This window comes from Panthera pardus, unplaced genomic scaffold (assembly GCF_024362965.1).
Source record: "Panthera pardus isolate Hobbes unplaced genomic scaffold, ASM2436296v1 HiC_scaffold_13, whole genome shotgun sequence".
NCBI classification, from domain to species: Eukaryota; Metazoa; Chordata; class Mammalia; order Carnivora; family Felidae; genus Panthera; species Panthera pardus.
In genome coordinates this window covers 22,681,030-22,699,709 of record NW_026526688.1, presented here as the reverse complement: position 1 = coordinate 22,699,709, position 18,680 = coordinate 22,681,030, and the positions used below count along the sequence as shown (strand labels likewise).

The 18,680-nt window shown below is 38.2% G+C and overlaps 1 protein-coding gene across 2 annotated transcripts in view; it reads right to left on the bottom strand.

The window, feature by feature from the left end:
* The window catches only part of MSR1 (macrophage scavenger receptor 1), an 81,243-nt gene that overhangs the window by 26,167 nt on the left and 36,396 nt on the right, over window positions 1-18,680 (bottom strand). Inside the window, exons 7-9 of one of the 2 annotated variants that reach the window (XM_019466755.2) lie at window positions 13,004-13,093; window positions 4,476-4,529; window positions 884-2,293 (exon numbers count right to left, since the gene is read on the bottom strand). In XM_019466755.2, the coding sequence (XP_019322300.2) occupies window positions 2,250-2,293; window positions 4,476-4,529; window positions 13,004-13,093 (188 nt within the window). In that variant the 3' untranslated portion in view covers window positions 884-2,249. Of the gene's footprint in view, window positions 1-883; window positions 2,294-4,475; window positions 4,530-13,003; window positions 13,094-18,680 lie in introns of those variants that run through there. The other variant, XM_019466754.2, reaches the window with a different exon arrangement.

The window sequence follows — 18,680 nt, the reverse complement described above, 5'->3', positions numbered from 1 at the left end:
CTGGGCATTCAGATCTATTTTTGTCTAAGGAGAAAAGAGAAATCCTTCTCCCCTAATTTGCAAAGTCTGGATCAGTATTTCAGACAGAATCTACTTGCACTTTGGGCTGTAAAGCAACCTGTGAATGGAGTGCCCTGCAATTATCTGCCACGATCTCTGGGATCAGGGTCATTCTGTGGCCAGTGTGGACCACGGCCTGATGGCAAGGGAAGACGGGTTCCCAGGTTCTAGTTGGCCCGCAGTACAGAGTGGGGTAGGAAGTGACACCTAATTCAACCCTGGACAAAGAGCTTCAACTCCCCTCCAGGTGTTTGCATTAACTGGCTAGTCGACACGGCCAGTCTTCTAATACTAAGGACCATCTCGAGACTGGCTGATTCCTCCCCCTCCTCTTTTTTGTTTTTATTCTTGGAGACTCTGGTGTCATTAGGGGCAGACCCAGAGGACCACTGACAACTCTAATTTGTTTCAACCCTTCTTGGAGCTTTCTCATCAGCAGAGTCTTGGGCTCACGCTTCGTCCTTCAGAGCCTGGACTCTCTTGTTTTATTAGACTGACATTTTGTTCGGACCTCTGTTGACAGCTTCTGGCCTCTGGCACACGCTCCGTTTAGTCACTTCTTTTATTTACAACTTACGCTCTTCTGCTCGGCTCAGACAAACTCAGTGATTTGTGATCTGGTCACACTTTCATTCCTCTGTCTGGCGTAAAATCTCATCTTCTTCTCTAGCATCTCTCTCTTTTTGTCCGTGACATTTACTTGGCTTCTTGCATTTTCATTTTGCTTTCGCTCCTATCCTCAGGACCGGTTTTAAATGTCTGCGTGATTCCGGCACGGAACAGCAATTCCGGTTCAGAGAGACCACGGCGAAGCAGACCTTGCGTGTTTAAAGCACTTTATGATTTTACAGGGCATCTTCACACACACAGTATCTCACGTGACCCTCACAACAACCCTGTGAGGTAGGTGTCATGAAACCCTTTTCCCAGGAGAGGGAATGGAAGGGCTGAGGGACCCACGGACACGCTCAAATTCTACCAGAAATTCAAGACTGGGACGCCTGAGACTATTTGTAAACCGTGAAGAAAATGAGAGGTGTGAAAACGTCATCTGCTAATAAACAGAAAGAACTTCAAAAACAACATGATAGCCTATATTTTTCCTATTCCTTGTTTCGGTCTGCCTTTTCTTTTCTTTCCCCTCTTTTTTATCCCTTTCTTCACCTACATAAAATATTTCCAGTTCTATGGAAATATTTCTTTATCTTCAGGATCTATACTAGATACTTAAAGCGTAAAATACAAAAGAGCTTTTTGCAATAGAAAACTTCAGCATTATTTTTTCACGATCAAAATATTTTCTTGAAATTGCCAGGTAATTGAAGGAAGTAAGTTCTGTGTTTTGGTCTAAATGTGTTGAATGAACTGTTCAAGCTCTACTTTACCTCACTATAAACTTGGGGGAAAACGGGGGTGGGGGGGAGGGTGGTATAATTGTAGAGTAAGCAGATTAGAAGGTAAACTAAGCGAATCAAAATCAGTATTTTTTAATATTTTAAAGAATTTAATAATCTTGATCTCCTCTGAACACCTGTACAGCCCTGTTCCTCCCCCAGTATAGCTCTGTTGTATTGTATAATCACCTGTTTCCATGTCTAGGCTTTCAGGGACTATTAGCTCTATGAGGGCCAGAGACAATAGTTATCTTATTAGCTGTTATTATGTTCGGCTCCAGGAGGCACACAATGAACATGTGCAGAGTGAATGAATGAATGAACGAATTTTCTTTTATGTTATCCCTATCACTTATTGAGAGTATTGTTTTTGAATGTAAAGAACCCAAATATAATCAATATCCATGAGATGTCTCCTAGAACCCAGTGGGTTAACTTGGGTTCAGTAAGACATCAGATGAGTGGGGAGCAGAGGGCTCCTGGTCTTGCTCTGAGAACTGGTAGGAGCAGCTTGCCAGTCAGTACATGGGAGGTGACCCAGCTAAGGGTGCCGGCAGATGGTGGTGATGGTGGGTTACTGGAGTGGGAAGAGGTCTGAGCATAGGAACAGAGGTCCAAACAGCACAAAAGACCCGGAGAGAAAGCCATGTGGAAGCTGGGTACGACACAGGAACCAGAGTCATTTGAAGGAGCCACAAAGGGATCTTGGAGTCAGTTGTGCGGATGATTTGTCCGGAGGTGAGGGGCCTTTTAATGAGATGGTAGCAGAGGGTGTCTTGCCCAACCTGCCTGATCTTAAAAGGGCCCTGCCCAAATATGATCCGGGAGTTGCACTGGTCCTGACAAATGTACAAAAGAGGAAATCAGTGATTATTCCTTTTATATTTAAATCATGCCTAAAAAAATATTAAATGTATTTCATTTAATATTTCATAATTTCATATAAAGTTTTATTTATCAGAAGTAACTGAAGATGTGGGGAATCAGCCAATTTCATGCAGAATAAATTGGTCCAACCTTTTTGGAGCCATTTACAAGAAACCATCACATTGTAAACTGCAAGCCACCTTTGGACTACTGATTCTACTTCTAGCAAATAGTCTGTTATAGAGTATTTCCACAAGATCATGTACGAGACTGCTAAATGTAGCATTGCTTAATAAAGCCAAACCATGGCAAGCAAGAAATCATCAGGCGCTCCTGACTAGGGGATAGAATACTATAGTCACTGTGGCACAGCTATATAATGGAACAATGCACAGTCATCGAGAAAAAAGAGCTAAAGCCACATGGACCGACGTGGGCAGATGACTGACATGTTGACTTAAATGAGGAAAAAGAAGAACATACTGTATAGATGTCTGTGTATAGGATTTTTTCTCTCTTTTAGAAACATTATGGAGTTATACATACTCTCTATGGGGCGGGGGGAGTGCATGGAGGGAAGTCTGCAGATCATAAACACTCATACACAGAAATGTCTCTATCATTGCTTTCACAAAGCAAGTGTGCACTTAAGTTCAAAACAGCCATGAAAATATCTGTAAGTGAAACATTTCTGAACGTATCTGAAAAACACGTTCAAAGCGTTGGTAACCCCAGGTAACAGAAGGCAGTGTGGGTGTTCAGTGTATAGATTGCAAAACAGAGAAGTTCTTTCCTTGCCAAACTTCCCCAGAGTCAAGGTTAAGTGGCTCAGAAAAAGTCTCAGGAACGGGAGCAAAAGAGATAAAAAAAAAAAAAAAAAAAAAAGAACCAGAGATAAAGGCAGAGATAAAGACAGAGATCAACAGGAAGATAGGGAAAAGAGTTACAAAGAGCTTAAGTGAAAATAACTGGAGTGAAAAGGAGCACGGAAGGTAAGTGGGATAAAAAAAAAAGTGTTCCAGCCGTCAGAAGTGATCACATTCCAGAAGTAATGAACACAAAGGAGAAAATGTATACTAATGTTTCCGTATCTTAATATAATAACAGCAACGCTAATAATCACCGAGTGACGCCAAAGCTCGTGGGGGAGGTACACACTACTAAATGTTGTTCAGTTTAGGGGCAACGGGATCAACAGTGCAACAACTGTGAAAAGCATCCTGTGGCTATGTGATGCTTTAGTGGCTGGCATTCACAGTGCCGACCCTCAGTTATCTAAGTGTGGCATCCGTGCACAGTACAGGTGAAAATAATTCCTTCTGCTCTAAGGCAGAGAGATTGGTACTACGTTTTTAAAATAACTACGACTGAAAAGTGCTAGAGTTTTGGTACATTAAAGGATTAGCCATAATCTATCTAAAACAGACCCTGGTTGGGTAGAGATTATGATCACTGTGTGTGCGAGCGGCTACTCCCAGAGAGCACACACAGCACACACAGGTCCTACTGGGGATGCAGGGGAGGGTCCCTCAATCCCTTTTCATAATCCTTTCACTGGATCCCTGTGGACGCAGCCCAGACATTCAACTGACTTACAGCCTGGTATGTTGAAGACATCTCCTCTAACAATCCTATCAAAAGGGATCCCAGTGTGAAATGTATTCTGTTGAGGTTGTGATGTAGAACACAACCTTTCAAGTTTTTAGTGATGCAAAACAAAACACAAAAACCCCAGCCTTCAGGGAATTGACAGGTCAGGGTTCTCAGATTGTCCAAATTCCTATAGGTAGCCTTTCAGTAAATTTACTCAGTAGGCAAGGAGGCTATAATTGTTTCTATTCATAAACTTGGTTTTCCTTGAGGAGATTGAAAGTGGCTTGAAAAGTGAACAGTTTTCTATGTGGAACTTTTAGAAAACTGTGCTCCTCAAGAAAACAAAATACAAATGGGTAATGAAACTTAGAGTTGAATAATTTAATCTATTTGTTTTACTCCAATTAGCAAGCTTTATTTGTAGAACACTGTGTCTGGCTTGCAAAGAATCTCTACGGCTCAATACTGTAAGTTCCCAATATTTGCCTCGAGCCCAGACCACTATCATCACAAGCTTATTTATTACAAGGCACACATAAAAACAATGAACCATAAACTTACTTAGCATGCTTCCGCTCCCTTTTTCCCCCTTCTGGCCTTTGGGTCCAGGATTTCCTTGGAAATAAACAAAAAAAGCACCAATTTTATTTGTAACTAATTAAAAAATTAATTGCTGTAAATGGAGACAAAAATTAATTGCTTTAAATGGAGACAGAGCGTCACAAAGTAACCTGGAATCTCAACTTAGAACAACCTACAGATGCTCAAATACAATAATGTTGATGGTAATAACAATGGATATCATTTTATTTTATTAAAAAATTTAATGTTTATTCATTTATTTTGAGAGACAGAGAGAGAGAGAAAATGCAAGGAGAGGAGGGGCAGAGAGAGAGAGAGGAAATGAGAAGAGAATCCCAAGCAGTCCAACTCGAGCCTGAACTCACAAACCCTGAGATTATGACCTGAGCTGAAACCAAGAGTCTGTCTCTTAACCAACTGAGCCATCCAGGCACTCCAATGATGGCCATCATTTTAAAAGTCTATTAGGTCCGTTACATAATCTCAAATTACCTACAAGGGCATTAAACATCCGATTTTCCTAAAGCAGGCAAAACTAAGGTATAAGCACAATTTGTGCTTATTCATCTTCTGTGTTTGTTTTCCCTCTTTCTTTGATTTTGCCTTTCTCTCTCCCCTCAGGATGTCTTGTGTCTTTTATCCCATCTTAAGCCTTGATTTCTGTATTTTCCATTATACTTCATCTGTTTTTCTATTTGTTAAGGGGGAAAATCCCAAACATCTGGGAATGAATTTCTGAGAGTGCTAAGATCCTGATCGCCTCCTTCTGAGGGAAGGTAAGAAGGTCTGAGGGGCATCTAAACCTCTAAGCCTACTTACTTTGGCTTTGAGAAACCTTATCTATTTACATAGGGGTGTGGTACAAGGCTAGCATTTTATAGGAGGGTCAGGATTTAAATAGGTATCAGAAACAATGTTAAAATCTTTGCTAAAGGTTGCTATTCAACCACAGCTCCACCCTTATTTCATTTTTTAAATGTTTATTTATTTTTGAGTGGGAGGGAGGGAGGGAGGGAGGGAGGGGGAGAGAGACCCTGTGTGTGAGCGAGCACAAGTGTGGGCAACCAAGCACAGAGTACAAGCAGGGGAGGGGCAGAGAGTGGGAGACACAGAATCCAAAGCAGGCTCCAGGCTCCGAGCTGTCAGCACAGAGCCCCACTCGGGGCTCGAACTCACGGACCGTGAGATCATGACCTGAGCCAAAGTCAGATGCTTAACTGACTGAGCCAGCCAGGCGTCCCTCAAATCTTTCTGAACTAAAAGTTTATTCTTCCATCAAATGAAAAAATAACACCTTCCATTGAAGAGTTACCTTGAAAATCAGCAACGATGTTTATAAAGCCTCTTGCCCATAAGAGATGAATAAATTAAGAGACGGTAGCTCTTACCGTTTTACGACATCTCCCAAAGCTTAGCTAGAATGGTCCCACTGTGGTTTTATTCTCAGTGAACGAGAAAGGACTTTTTCATCTCACTTCACATTTTATGGCACCATTTTTTTAATGCTTATTTATTTATTATTTTGAGAGAGGGAAGGAGAGAGAGAATATGATACAGTTATTTTTAATTTTAAAGTTTTAATATTTATTTGGGTTTTTTATTTTTTTGTTTCCCTCATTTAGTTTACTTTGTATTCACCTTTGTTTTTGAACATTTGTTCTTATTCATCATTTAAAGACTTTTTGAGCCCCAATTTATCAGATTTAAAAATATAAAATTACATTGATAAGTAACATGAAAATTGAGATTTAACACTTAAAAATTATAAGCTGTTTCCAATTAAAATTTCATTGTGAAGATTTCATGAAATGCCAACCATTCCTCTTTAGAGTATGAATAGATTGTCTCTAACCATTTTCCATACATGATTACACTGTACATAATTATATTCACTTTTTAATTGTGGTTCAGTCATTTCAGATAATGTGAAACTTTCAAAAATCATTAATTTATCAAAGTACACAACTCCTTTCCAATTTTTTCGATGATATACTTTTATGAGATATTGTATCTCCATTTCCCCAAGAGGAAAAGTCTAAGATATTAAACAAAAATCAGGACAGGGGTACTTAAAAGGGTGTAATGATCAGTTCTAATTCTTTTCAGAGAAGGTAATGTAACAAACAAGCTTAATTTGATCATTTTTGCTTTATTTAGAAAAAAGAAAGAGCTGTACACTCTTCTTGGCAGTCCTTTTATATTACAATTTGTTTTGGATAGTTTAAAAATAGAAATGCTCCAGCCAGAGTCCTGAGGGAACGACCCACTTCAATCCTGTTAGCTCTAGGATCTTATGATAAATAAAAAATCAGGTTTTTTTTAAATTTTGCTTTTTTATTTCATACCACTTTTTAAAAATGATAAAATGAAACAAAACTTTTTTTTTTCCTTCTTATAAGTAAATACAAATGTTTTAGGTTACTCTAGCATGACTCAAAGATCTCCTCACAGACGAAGTTACTTGGAGATTTTTTTCTCACAGGTAAACACATCAGAAACATCCTTGCTAGAGAAGAGGAGTGCATCCCTCCTTTACAAGGATACCTTTGGCTAAAACGGAGCCCAAGAATTGTCAAAACCTGGAGGTAATCTCCTTTCATAAGTGGCACTCTTCAATCAAAAATAAGGAGCTTATATTTCTGAAAGCCATTAAAAAACAAGAAATAAAGAGTATGTAATATATTGACATTCTAACTTTATGTAGAGGAGGGGGTATTTTCAATCACATTATGATTTCAAGTTTTTTTAGTGCCCCTGCTACGGGCTGGAACACTAGGTTATTTATTTTGCCACACATGCCCTATGAGCCCAGGTCTTCAGGTATTTCAATTTTAGATGAGACCATCCTCCGCCCTAAGCCGAAGACTGCTTCCTGTTTCCTGAAGGCTTCACCTTTGACCTTCTCATTAACCTCCCCCCTTCTTCCTGGGTCTCCTCAACCCCTCCCTTATTTTATCCTGCCATCTGCATCTAAGTGGTATTCAAATCTCTTTCAAAGAAAAACAAAATAAATCAAATGAATACCACAACACAGAAACACCTGATATCTTCTCTGAGAGTCAAGACTGTTCAAGAACTGACTCTACCTCCATGTTCCAGCTGATCCTGGATCCTCCACACCTCTGAGCATCCCCCGGTCTGGTTTCCACTCACCCCATGGAAAATAAAGGTGACATCCTTACAACAATAGCAACAACAGCAAAGGGACTTCTCTAGAGCTCATCTTACTCAACCACCTTGTGAAACTCGTCTTGCCTTTGGCTTTTTCTCACCACATCCCCCAGCTTTTCTTAATCACCCTGGCTGCTTCTGCTCAATCTACGGCTTGGCTTTTACTGTGGATCCTGTACCTCGCTGGTTAAGGCTTCATCCTAGGCCCCTTCTCCTCTCACCATCTGCCCATGAAAGAGTATTAAAACCAAAGATTCCAATAAACTTTTATATAATCATAGCTACAAGTGTGTCTACCTCTAGCCTCTCCTCTGAATTCCAAACCCATATATTCACTGATTTGTGACTATTTCCATGAATGTCACAGAGAAAATGTTCAGTAATTATCTGTCAAATAAATACATGGATCATTTACGGTCGAGAGTTTCAGATACTCTGAAGAAAGACCATAACTCACCCTTACAGTCGGACTTTGAATGGGCTCTGTGACTCCAGCCAAAGGGAGGCACCTTATTTACAGGCTCTAAAACCTAGTTCATTCAGCGAGGTTACATTCAGAGATTTTGAAGATGGGTAAGGTTACATTTCAGTTAAATCTTCAAAGCTTTCTGAAATACATATGTCAGATTATAACTGCTCTACTCTATAGATCCGTTAGATATCAAGACAACATAAAGTCTTTCCTTTCTCTTAAGGACTATTAAGGACCGTGTCTTATTTACCCCTCATTTCCCAGGATCTAGCATTGCAGTGTATATACAGCAAGTAATTATTACATGCAGAAGGAAGGACACAAGGGGAGGGGGAAGAAAAGGAGAGCAGAAGAGAAAATAAATAGGGTGCTTTTTTTTTTTTTAAGTTTATTTATTTTGAGAGACATGCAGAGAGAGAGACAGAGAGAAAGCGAGCAGGGGAGGGCAGAGCAAGAGGGAGAGAGAGAATCCCAAGCAGCTTCCTTGCTGTCAGTGCAGAGCCAAGTGCATGGCTCAATCTCACGAACTGTGAGATCATGACCTGAGCCGAAATCAAGAGCGAGACTCTTAACCTAATGTGCCACCCAGGCACCCCGACAGGGTGCTCCTTCTTAAGCTTTTTGCTTTTAAATCTGTCAGTGCTTTAAATATTATTCAGATAGTCCAGGCCGTGTCATTGGTTAGAATATGACAATTACTGGATTTTATTTCTAGTTTTACTACCTTCTTTGGATCATTTTGGAGGAGAGACTCTATTATTCATTGTTTTAATCTACAGTATAACTAAAGTAGTACCAGGCATGACGTTCACATTTCTACTGAATTTGAGTCTTAAATAAGGCAGTGATATCCTAAGGATATCTTTTGTCAAAGGAATTCTTACCTCTGCCCTTGCTTTTATTTTTGCAGAGGTTCTCTTTCTCCACTCCTTTTCTTTACCTGAACATATGGTTCTCAAAGTGTGTTCCCCGAAACAACATCATCACTATCACCTGGAAACTTGTGAGGACTAAAAATTTTCAAGGGATCCCAGCCCCCAGCCCCCAAACTGTTGATTTAGAAGCTCTGGGGGATAGGGACGCCTGGGTGGCCTCAACTGGTTAAGCATCTGAGTCTTGATTTTGGCTCGGGTCATGATTTCACAGTTGGAGAGACTGAGCCCCTTGTCAGACTCTGTGCTGACAGTGTGGAGCCTGCTTGGGATTCTCTCTCTCCCTCTCTCTCTCTGCCCCTCCCCTGCTCCCACATGCATTCTCTTCCTCTCTCAAAATAAACTTAAAAAAAAAAAAAAAAAAACTCTGGGGTAGAGCCAAGTAAGCCATTTTAACAGGACTTACAGGCGATTCTAATGCCTGGTAAATCTTGAGAACCTCCGACCTAAAGAAATTGTATGCATTTTTTTTTTTTTAACCTAAGTATATTTCACATACAATATTCTAGTAGTTTCAGGTATAAAACCTATTATACATCTTTTAGGCCAGCACTAACACTGCTTCCTCTGTAACACCCTGTCTTGCTCTACAGAATTAATCACTCTCTACTTTCTGCTTCCATAGTGTTCGGTCCTAATTCACGAATGTTTATTACCTCCCGCATTGCATTATAGCTAATTGCTTCTGCATTTTTTTATTCCTGCTCCTTAGGGATATGCTATGTTTTATCTGCAGCACACAGCGAACCCTCATAAAATTATGCTGACTGGGTGAATGAATCAGTGAATGCTCTCTCAAATACTTTGATTAGAGGGCATGTGTTGAACTGTAGGAGCTTGATAGTGGGGAAAAAGAAACAAACTAGAGCCCGTATAGGCAGCAGCTAATAACTAACATGTTTATATAGCTTGTATATATAGCTTTCTTTTTGATAGAAACTGTTTGAAGTACTTAAAAACATTTATTAATTCATTTTATTTTTACAGAAATTCTAAAATATGGGTCTTCTTAATAGCCTTGTTTTTAGATGAGGAAACTGAGGCATAGAGAGGCTTAAATGTGTGGGGAGGTGCTCTTTTTTTTTAAGGTTAAACTATGCTATTTCTGTCAAGTACCTACCATATTATGCTTTCCCTGTATTTCCCAAGAGGGTAAAATAAATAACAGACATGGAGTAACCAGGTGCCAACGTGAAATTCAAATACAAACCACTGTGACAAACATTCATTCTTCTCAAATGAACCACGTAAGATTAGATCGTGCACCTACACATTACAGAATGATCTTGTTGACTAAGTTTTAGAAGAGTAGCCATTGTGAGGAAATTTCTGGGAGAAAACTCAAGGGTGGGGAGCCGGCTAGTTTTGTATTCCCAGCTCCAAGCATGGTGTAGAAGGAAATATAGGCACTCAATAAATGAGGAAGCTTAGTTTTCATTAAATCAGCTAAGTTACGTTACAGTTACAGGGCTCTTCTGTGGTTTATTTCTAACATCATCCCTGACCATATAGGAAGATTATACATAACAGATGGGTGTGAAAAAGAATAAAGCCTTCTTAACATTCATAATTTTTTCCCATGTTTCCCCTTTTTGTGTAGACTTTCCAGAAAGACAAATTAATAGCTCTGATTTACTCAGAGCTCATATTGATACTCATTTATGAAGTTACCCTTTATGATTTAATGTAAATAGAAAGTTACAAATAGTCTGTACCAGAAAGAGTCCCAAACAAACTATTACCATGATTTTGCCAGGGATAATAAATGAGATAGTAGATTAGCATGCCATTTTAGCTTTAAAATTAGAATACAGATAAAATATGTTTTCACATTTCATGGAACTATTTTAAATTATCTCGGAAACTATAAGTAGCTTTGCAATTTTGTCAAATTCAGGGTTTTTAAATATATTTATCTATCGCACACAAGTTGCTCATTTAGTAAATTCAGCAATTCCTGAAGGATGTAGATAATTTCAAACAAATTAACAAACGAACACTTCTTCCCATTTTGCCAAAAAGGCCTGATTAAAGCTAGACAGTTTTAGAGATGGTTGGTATATAAATATACCATACAGTTCAGGTAATTGGGTCTGATTGAAGGCTGCTTATTGGTGGCTAGCTGATTTTTCTCCAAGCTTAATTGCCACTGACACCATCAAAAACACCTTGGGGCGCCTGGGCATCTCAGTCAGTTAAATGTCTGACTCTTGATATCAGCTCAGATCATAATCTGGTGGTTGTGAGATCGATGGGCACAGGGCTCCATGCTGAGCGTGGAGTGTGCTCAGGGTTCTCTCTTTCCGTTTCCCTCTGCCCCTCGTCCACTCATGATGGATCTTCCCTTTCTCTCTGCCCCTCCTTCACTCGTGATGGATCTGGATAGATCGATCTCTCTCTCTCCCTCCCTCTCTTCCTCCCTCCCTTTCTCAAAACTACATAGATAAAGATTAACAAAAAACAACACCTCAGCACACTTATTAAAACTGCTAAAATCCAAACGCTGACAACACCAAAGGCCAGTGTGGACGTGGAACAACAGGAACTCTCACTCATTGCGGTGGGAGTGCAAAACGGTATAGACACTTTGGAAGACAGTCTGGCGGTTTCTTACAGAATTAAACACAGGTTTACCACCTGATGCAGCAGTCGAACTTCTAGGCAAACTCATGTCAGCAGTCTTATTCATGACTGCCCAAACTTTAAAGTACCACGATGTCCTTCAAATAAGTGAATGCACAAACGAATTGTGATACATCCATACATCAGGATATACTGAGCATTAAAAATAAATGAGCTCTCAGGCCACAAAAAGGCGTGGAGAAGCTTAAATGCGTATTGCTAAATGGAATAAGCCAATCTGTAACGATTACATACAGTATAATTTCAACTGTATGACCTTCTGGAAAAGGCAAAACCACGGAGAGTGCAAACAGATTAGTGGTAGCCAGGGCTGGGAGGGAGTGGGGTGGTGAGGAGTAGGAGGACCCCAGGGGATCTTTAAGGCAGTGAAACTGCTCTGTATGACACTCCACTGGTGGGCACGTCTTTATATATTTGTCAAAACCCACAGAATGTATAACACTAAGAGTGAACTCTAATATAAACTGTGGTCTTAAATTAATAATAATGTATCAGTATTGGTTCATCAATTCTAATAAATGCACCACACCGAGGCGAGGCGTTAATAATAGGGAAACTGGATGTGGGTTTATGGGAACTCTCTGTATTTTCTGTGCAGTTTTTCTATAAACCTAAAACCACTCCAAAAAAGAAAATGTATTAAAAAAAAAAAAAACCCACCTCAATGATAAGGTGATTATGACCCTTTGTCATAATTTTCTTTGAGATTAGGAAACAAGAAGCCTCTCTCCTTCTAAAATTTCCTTGTAAAGCTCACAATTCAAGCTTAGGCTACTGTTATAAGGAGTAGAAATAATGTCATCACGTATGTAAATTTTAAAGAGCCTGAATCACGCAGATTATTAAGAACTAATATATAATAGCAGCCAGTTTATCTTACAGAGACTAAGATTTCTGACCTATCTGTGGATTGCTGACTGTAACTTCCCAGGGTTTGGCCCATTTTAGTTAAAAGTATATTTATACTTTGTTTTTCTTTGTGAGCCTTTCCACTCTCTTCTTCTAAGATAGATACCATTCTTCATGTGATTTACGGTTGGGTAGAGTTTATAAATCCTCTGTTGTCTTTTTTTTTTTTTTTTTTTAAGACTTTTCCTTTGGGACATAGAAACTGCTCAGGTAGACAGAAATTAGTTTCTAAATGTTTCAGACCACAAGACAAACTACATGTGCATCAGCTGTTCATACTGGGATGGCTATTGTTTTTGTTATGCAAGACTATGGGAAAGTATCTCTGCTCCATGTATATATTACATTATCTACAAAGAACATCTAGATGATCACCACACCTGTCCTCCCGGTCTTCCCCATTGGTCCTGGGAATCCTCGGCTTCCAGGAAAGCCAATTGCTCCCCGATCACCTTTGGGACCTGGAGGACCTATGTCGTTAACGAAGAAAAACACAGTGGAAATAAATCATTTTTCATATAGGTTTGTGAGTATAAGAAAATCAATGAATATACAATAGGCAAATTTCCAAAGGTAGGGATAATATTCGATCATAACATTTCATGGGTGCCATTGATAAACAATATAAGCAGTTGGTAGAAACAGTGCATTTAGTACAATGTAGATACTCAATAAAAAACATATTGTTATTACAAGTAAAAAGCATATGAGAAAAAAATTTTTGGAGTTTTAACCAGAAGGCTTATGTAATCCAATCAGGAATCCTCAAATGGCAGGATTCTGCCTGTAGCTGAAATGGTAACTTTGAAATGTACGAGGTGAAAACGGAATTCTTAAGATTTGTTCCTGAAAAAACACAACTCAAGCAATGAGAAGTATAAAAAAAATATTTAAAAAATTGGGTCCTACTGCTGGAATATATTAAGCTTTCTTTCAAGCACTTGATTTTACACATTCTATTGTAATCCCAAACAATAATGTGACCATATACATGTGATATATACACATTTGTGTGTGTGTGTACTATACAAAGCTTCCATTTATGGGTGCATATTATATAAATATACAAACCCAGGATTTTATGTGATTAAATGAAAATAGCCCCCCACCATTACTGTAGTGACCATGAAAACTGCACATAAAAGTGTTATTTTCCAGTAGAATAAACTATTTCATCCTGGAGTCCAGCAGGATTTCAAATAGTTTTGAAATAAACTATTGTAAAAATCTCATTTTAGATGTTATTATCAGTTCACAGAGATTCTATTAATTCAATTTTCAGTTAATTCCTTGGGAAGCACACTATGAAAAATTTAAAAACTATACATCTTTTTCCAATATCAATCTGTTAATATATTGTTGTTAGTTTACAAGTTCCAGGAGGCAGGACTTATCCATACTTAATTCAGTTAAAAAAAAAAAAAAATCTTTTCTTGAGGTACATTCATATAGATACCTAAAATTGAGCTAAATATTCTTTAAGAAATGTTAAGTTCAACATTTAAGTTAAAGTTTAAAGTTAAAATTTAACATTCTTAAATAGTTAAGAAATATTATTTATGCCAGCCTAAACTTTGCTTCCATTGTATATTAAGCAGATATCCAAAGCAATAAAATGATAAATTATGTTTAGAAATATGAGTAAAGTCAGGGCATCTCAATTTAATAATTCAATATACATTACTTTACATAAATATAGATATACTGTATATATGCATTATATATATAAATGTATATGTATAAATCTATATATACCTAACTATATCAATATATGATACATAAATTGCTATTTTCATATATTGAATACACACACAAACTCACACACAAACACACTCTACCTTATAGTATCTACTAGCTGGATTTCATAGCATACAGCCTAAAAAAGAATTATCGTCAATTCTCAAGATGGGCTAATTGATTAATACTTATACCTTTCTTCATTACCCAAGGAAGACAGTCAGTATCTGTACTTATAGTTATTAAAAGGTCACTCAAACTTACATATAAAAACACCGACTCTAAATTCTTTCTCTCTCTGTTTTTAAATCTTAGGCCACTGCCCACTCTTTATAGAATGCTGCTCATTGGTAACTCCCATTTTTACAATTTTCTCCATTAATTCAACAAAGATACACTGAGCACACATATTATGTCAGTCCCTATATGTTCTTGGAGTTACACAGGTTCGTATCTGAACAGATCTTCCACTATGGAGACATACAGCAAGAAAGTTAACAAATCAAGAAAGAAGGTGATTTTGGAGATGATAATTTTATTTTATTTTTTTAATTTTTTTTAATTTTTAATTTTTTAAAAATTTTTTTAACATTTATTTATTTTTGAGACAGAGAGAGACAGAGCATGACCGGGGGAGGGTCAGAGAGAGAGGGAGACTCAGAATCTGAAACAGGTTCAAGGCTCTGAGCGGCCAGCACAGAGCCCAATGCGGGGCTCGAACTCACAGACCGCGAGATCATGACCTGAGCCGAAGTCGGACGCTTAACTGACTAAGCCACCCAGGCGCCCCTGGAGATGATAATTTTAGAAAAAAGAGAGAAATGTAATAGAGGATGCCTAGCAAGGAGATCAGGAAAAACCTCTCCAATAATGGCTTACCGAATACATTTCGGTGACGCTCAGAATACAGCTCTTCAATTAGGAATTATGTCACATTTTCAGGGGGTGAACAAATGAACCCATAAATGAAGGCCATGTGATACTTTCATAGAAATCACTTGATCATTAGACCTCCATGATGGGAGATATTTAGGCAGACTCTATATGACCTATAGAGTTATGTGACTTGTGTATTTAATGATACTTCTTTATTTTTATTTATTTTGAGAGAGAGAACATGCGTGCATCTGTGTATGTGAGTGGGGGAGGGGCAGAAAGAAAAGGGGGGACAGAGACAGAATCCTGAGTAGGCTCCAAATTGTCAGCACAGAGCCTGATGTTGGGCTCGATCTCACGAACCATGAGATCATGACTTGAGCCGAAACCAAGAGTAGGACACTTAACCGAATGAGCCACCCAGGTGCCCCGATGTTCTTCTTTGTAATATAATCATTATTTTCACCAGCTTTTTGTCAAGGCTGCTAATTTAATTTTATTTAATGGCATGTACATAATTTGCAGACATTTTTGGATTCATTGGCATAATTAGTTACCTCCCAAAGAAATCTGCTTTCTACACTCATAGCAAGAGTCTGCAGCCAGCAATGTTCCTTACTCAAATGCATATTTTGGGGAGCACTGTCCTGGTTCCAGGCTGGGGGAGAAAACTTTTTGGGCCACAGACTGGAAGAAGAGGGGTGGGTGGGGTAAAGACACGGGTAGATATAAAGATTAATGAAATACAGTTAGTTCTGGTCCTTCAATAACCACAGTTAGATGGACTTCATTTTCTCTTCCAGAAGCATGATTCTTATAGAAGAAAATTCAAGCTATGTCCAAAAAGTAAACAGCACTGGATAATGATCAATGTTTTGTAGCCAGTGGACCCTGTGGTTCCCTCTCAAGGCGTCTCGTGTAGGTAGCGCTCCCATGCCTACAGGTCAGGCTACCCTGTTATTGATCGCAGTGGGCAGAAACAACCTAGTAGATGGCTACAGAAAGGATACTTCAGGATCTAATTCAGCGTCCTTTCCTTAAAGCACTATTGTCATGGGGGAATAACCCAGAAAGTGCCCCCAAAGGATTTCAGAGGATGTCAAGAATCCTGTACCACGACATTTATCGTTTATAGAATTACTTATCATACTGGAAGTTTTGTGCAGGCAGAAATTCTCAACCTCTGAGTATAGGATCCACAAGGCCTTGTAGAACGCACAAGGAACAGGAAAAGTGCTCAGCAAAGATTTTGTTGAGTAAAAGGCATAGGTCATTCTCCCTGGAATGCTTCCAAGGAACTGGCACTCTGAAATTTCTGTTATTTGAGATACAGCAAATTTGAACATAATACCCAGCCCAGTACCTGAGTATCTACTGCAGTATATTAATGAATTGGTTATTCAGGCCGCTAGAATAATCATTAAAGTTTGTCAGGTTTAGAGATCACGGTTGTGAATCTAGAGGACTTTGAGTTAGTTGGTCAAGCGGAGTTTAATAAGCTCGACTGCACGTATTCGTGAGATGTCAATGAACTTGCTGTAATCAGGAAGTAGAATTATCATGACTGTTCATCATATACTCTTTACTTCCTGATTCTAGTACCCATATTGAGCAATGAGGTAATCTGGCAGCGAACAAAACAGAATGTACCAATCAAGCGAGGAAGAATCCATTAAGAGAGATGCCTGGTAACCTGAATACTTTTGCTGCAGTGCACTAGACCAAATGGCAACTTAATAATCTACCAGAGTCAACTTATAACCCAACAATGAAATCTAACTCTCTTACATGAGAAACTACATAACGCCTACTTGCGTAAAAGAGCAGTACCAACGGCAACAGACTAAACCCTCACTAAAACAATCAGAGCAGCTTTGCAATGGTATCTGCTCAGGGTATTAACGAAAGCTGAAACTTTTAAATCCCTTTTTCTATTTCATACATCCATAGTTCAGAAACAGTTGCAAAAGATTCTTCCAAGATGAAGTTTTGCACAGCAAGTTGTAGCCCAGACTGAACTTACATGGTTGAGTTATAAAGCTTTGACAATTGCAGTCTGTAATGGAGGAGCTGACAGACCTTTGACAATAGCAGCTCTGACAGCTGACAGAATACTGGTTACTTCCCCTGCTATGACATTAACGCGCCATTGGTAAGATCTCCGGATTGCTAGTCAAGTAGAAAGATTTTTCTGAATAAAGAATCTTACCTGGCAATGTTTTCAAAGGCATACCAGCAACCTGCCTAATAGAAAAAATTATGTATATATTGTGTATACATATGTAATAAATAGATACACAAATAGATTTTAAACAATTTTAAAGCCTTTTTCATGTAAACTATGCATTGGCCTTTTAAGTATAATGATGCCAAGGTCAGAAGTGTCACATTCAGGTTTTTCATTTTTAAACGTTAGTTTTCTGATGTAACCCGGGCCGGTCAATATATTGATCAGAAAGAAGAACATTTTATACAACCAACAGACAGAATAATAGGATGAACTACATGGTATTTAGACATGTTTTGGGCGGCACAGCCCCTCCCAGATATAATTAAGCCAAGCGGTATACTCCCCACTTTCAAAGAGCATGTGGGTATTTGGTTTCTAGTGAAGAATAACATGACAATCATGCTATTGTTCTTGTCTCCTTTATGTTCTTGAGAGCAAGGAGAGTTCATGCTCTTTCTCCTTTTCTGTCTTCTATTATCTTCTCTCAAAATACTGCTTTCAAGATTACAACATCAACAGAGGAAAATAATTTAAAACTATTTTGCTTGAAGCAAAATACAGAGAGTGGCTGACAATGAAGGTAGAAGTCATTTGTATTCTAGTCAATACTTACATTTAGATTTCTTAAGTTTAAGCAGATATATTCCAGTTAAGGACTATACAAGGAATCCAAATTCCTTTGAGATGTGTGTGCGTGTGTGTGTGTGTGTGTGTGTGTGTGTATACATACACGTATATATATACACACACACATACATACACACACACATACATACACATACACACATATATATACATCTATAGTATATGTACTATTTATATACATTTTATATTTTACATATATACATTACATTTTACATATATACACACACATATATACATATGTGTATATATATGTGTGTGTGTATATATATACACATGTATACATATATATACACACACACATACACACACATATATACATACACACGTATATATACATCTATAGTATATGTATTATTTATATTTATATACATTTAATATATATTTTACATATATACATTACATTTTACATATATATACACACGTATATATACATATGTGTGTATATGTGTGTGTGTGTGCGTATATATATATTCGCACACACACACACATTATATATATAATGCAAATATATTCAATGTGAAGATGATTTTCATATTCTCTTCATGTGACCTAAAGCTAGGTCTGCCATA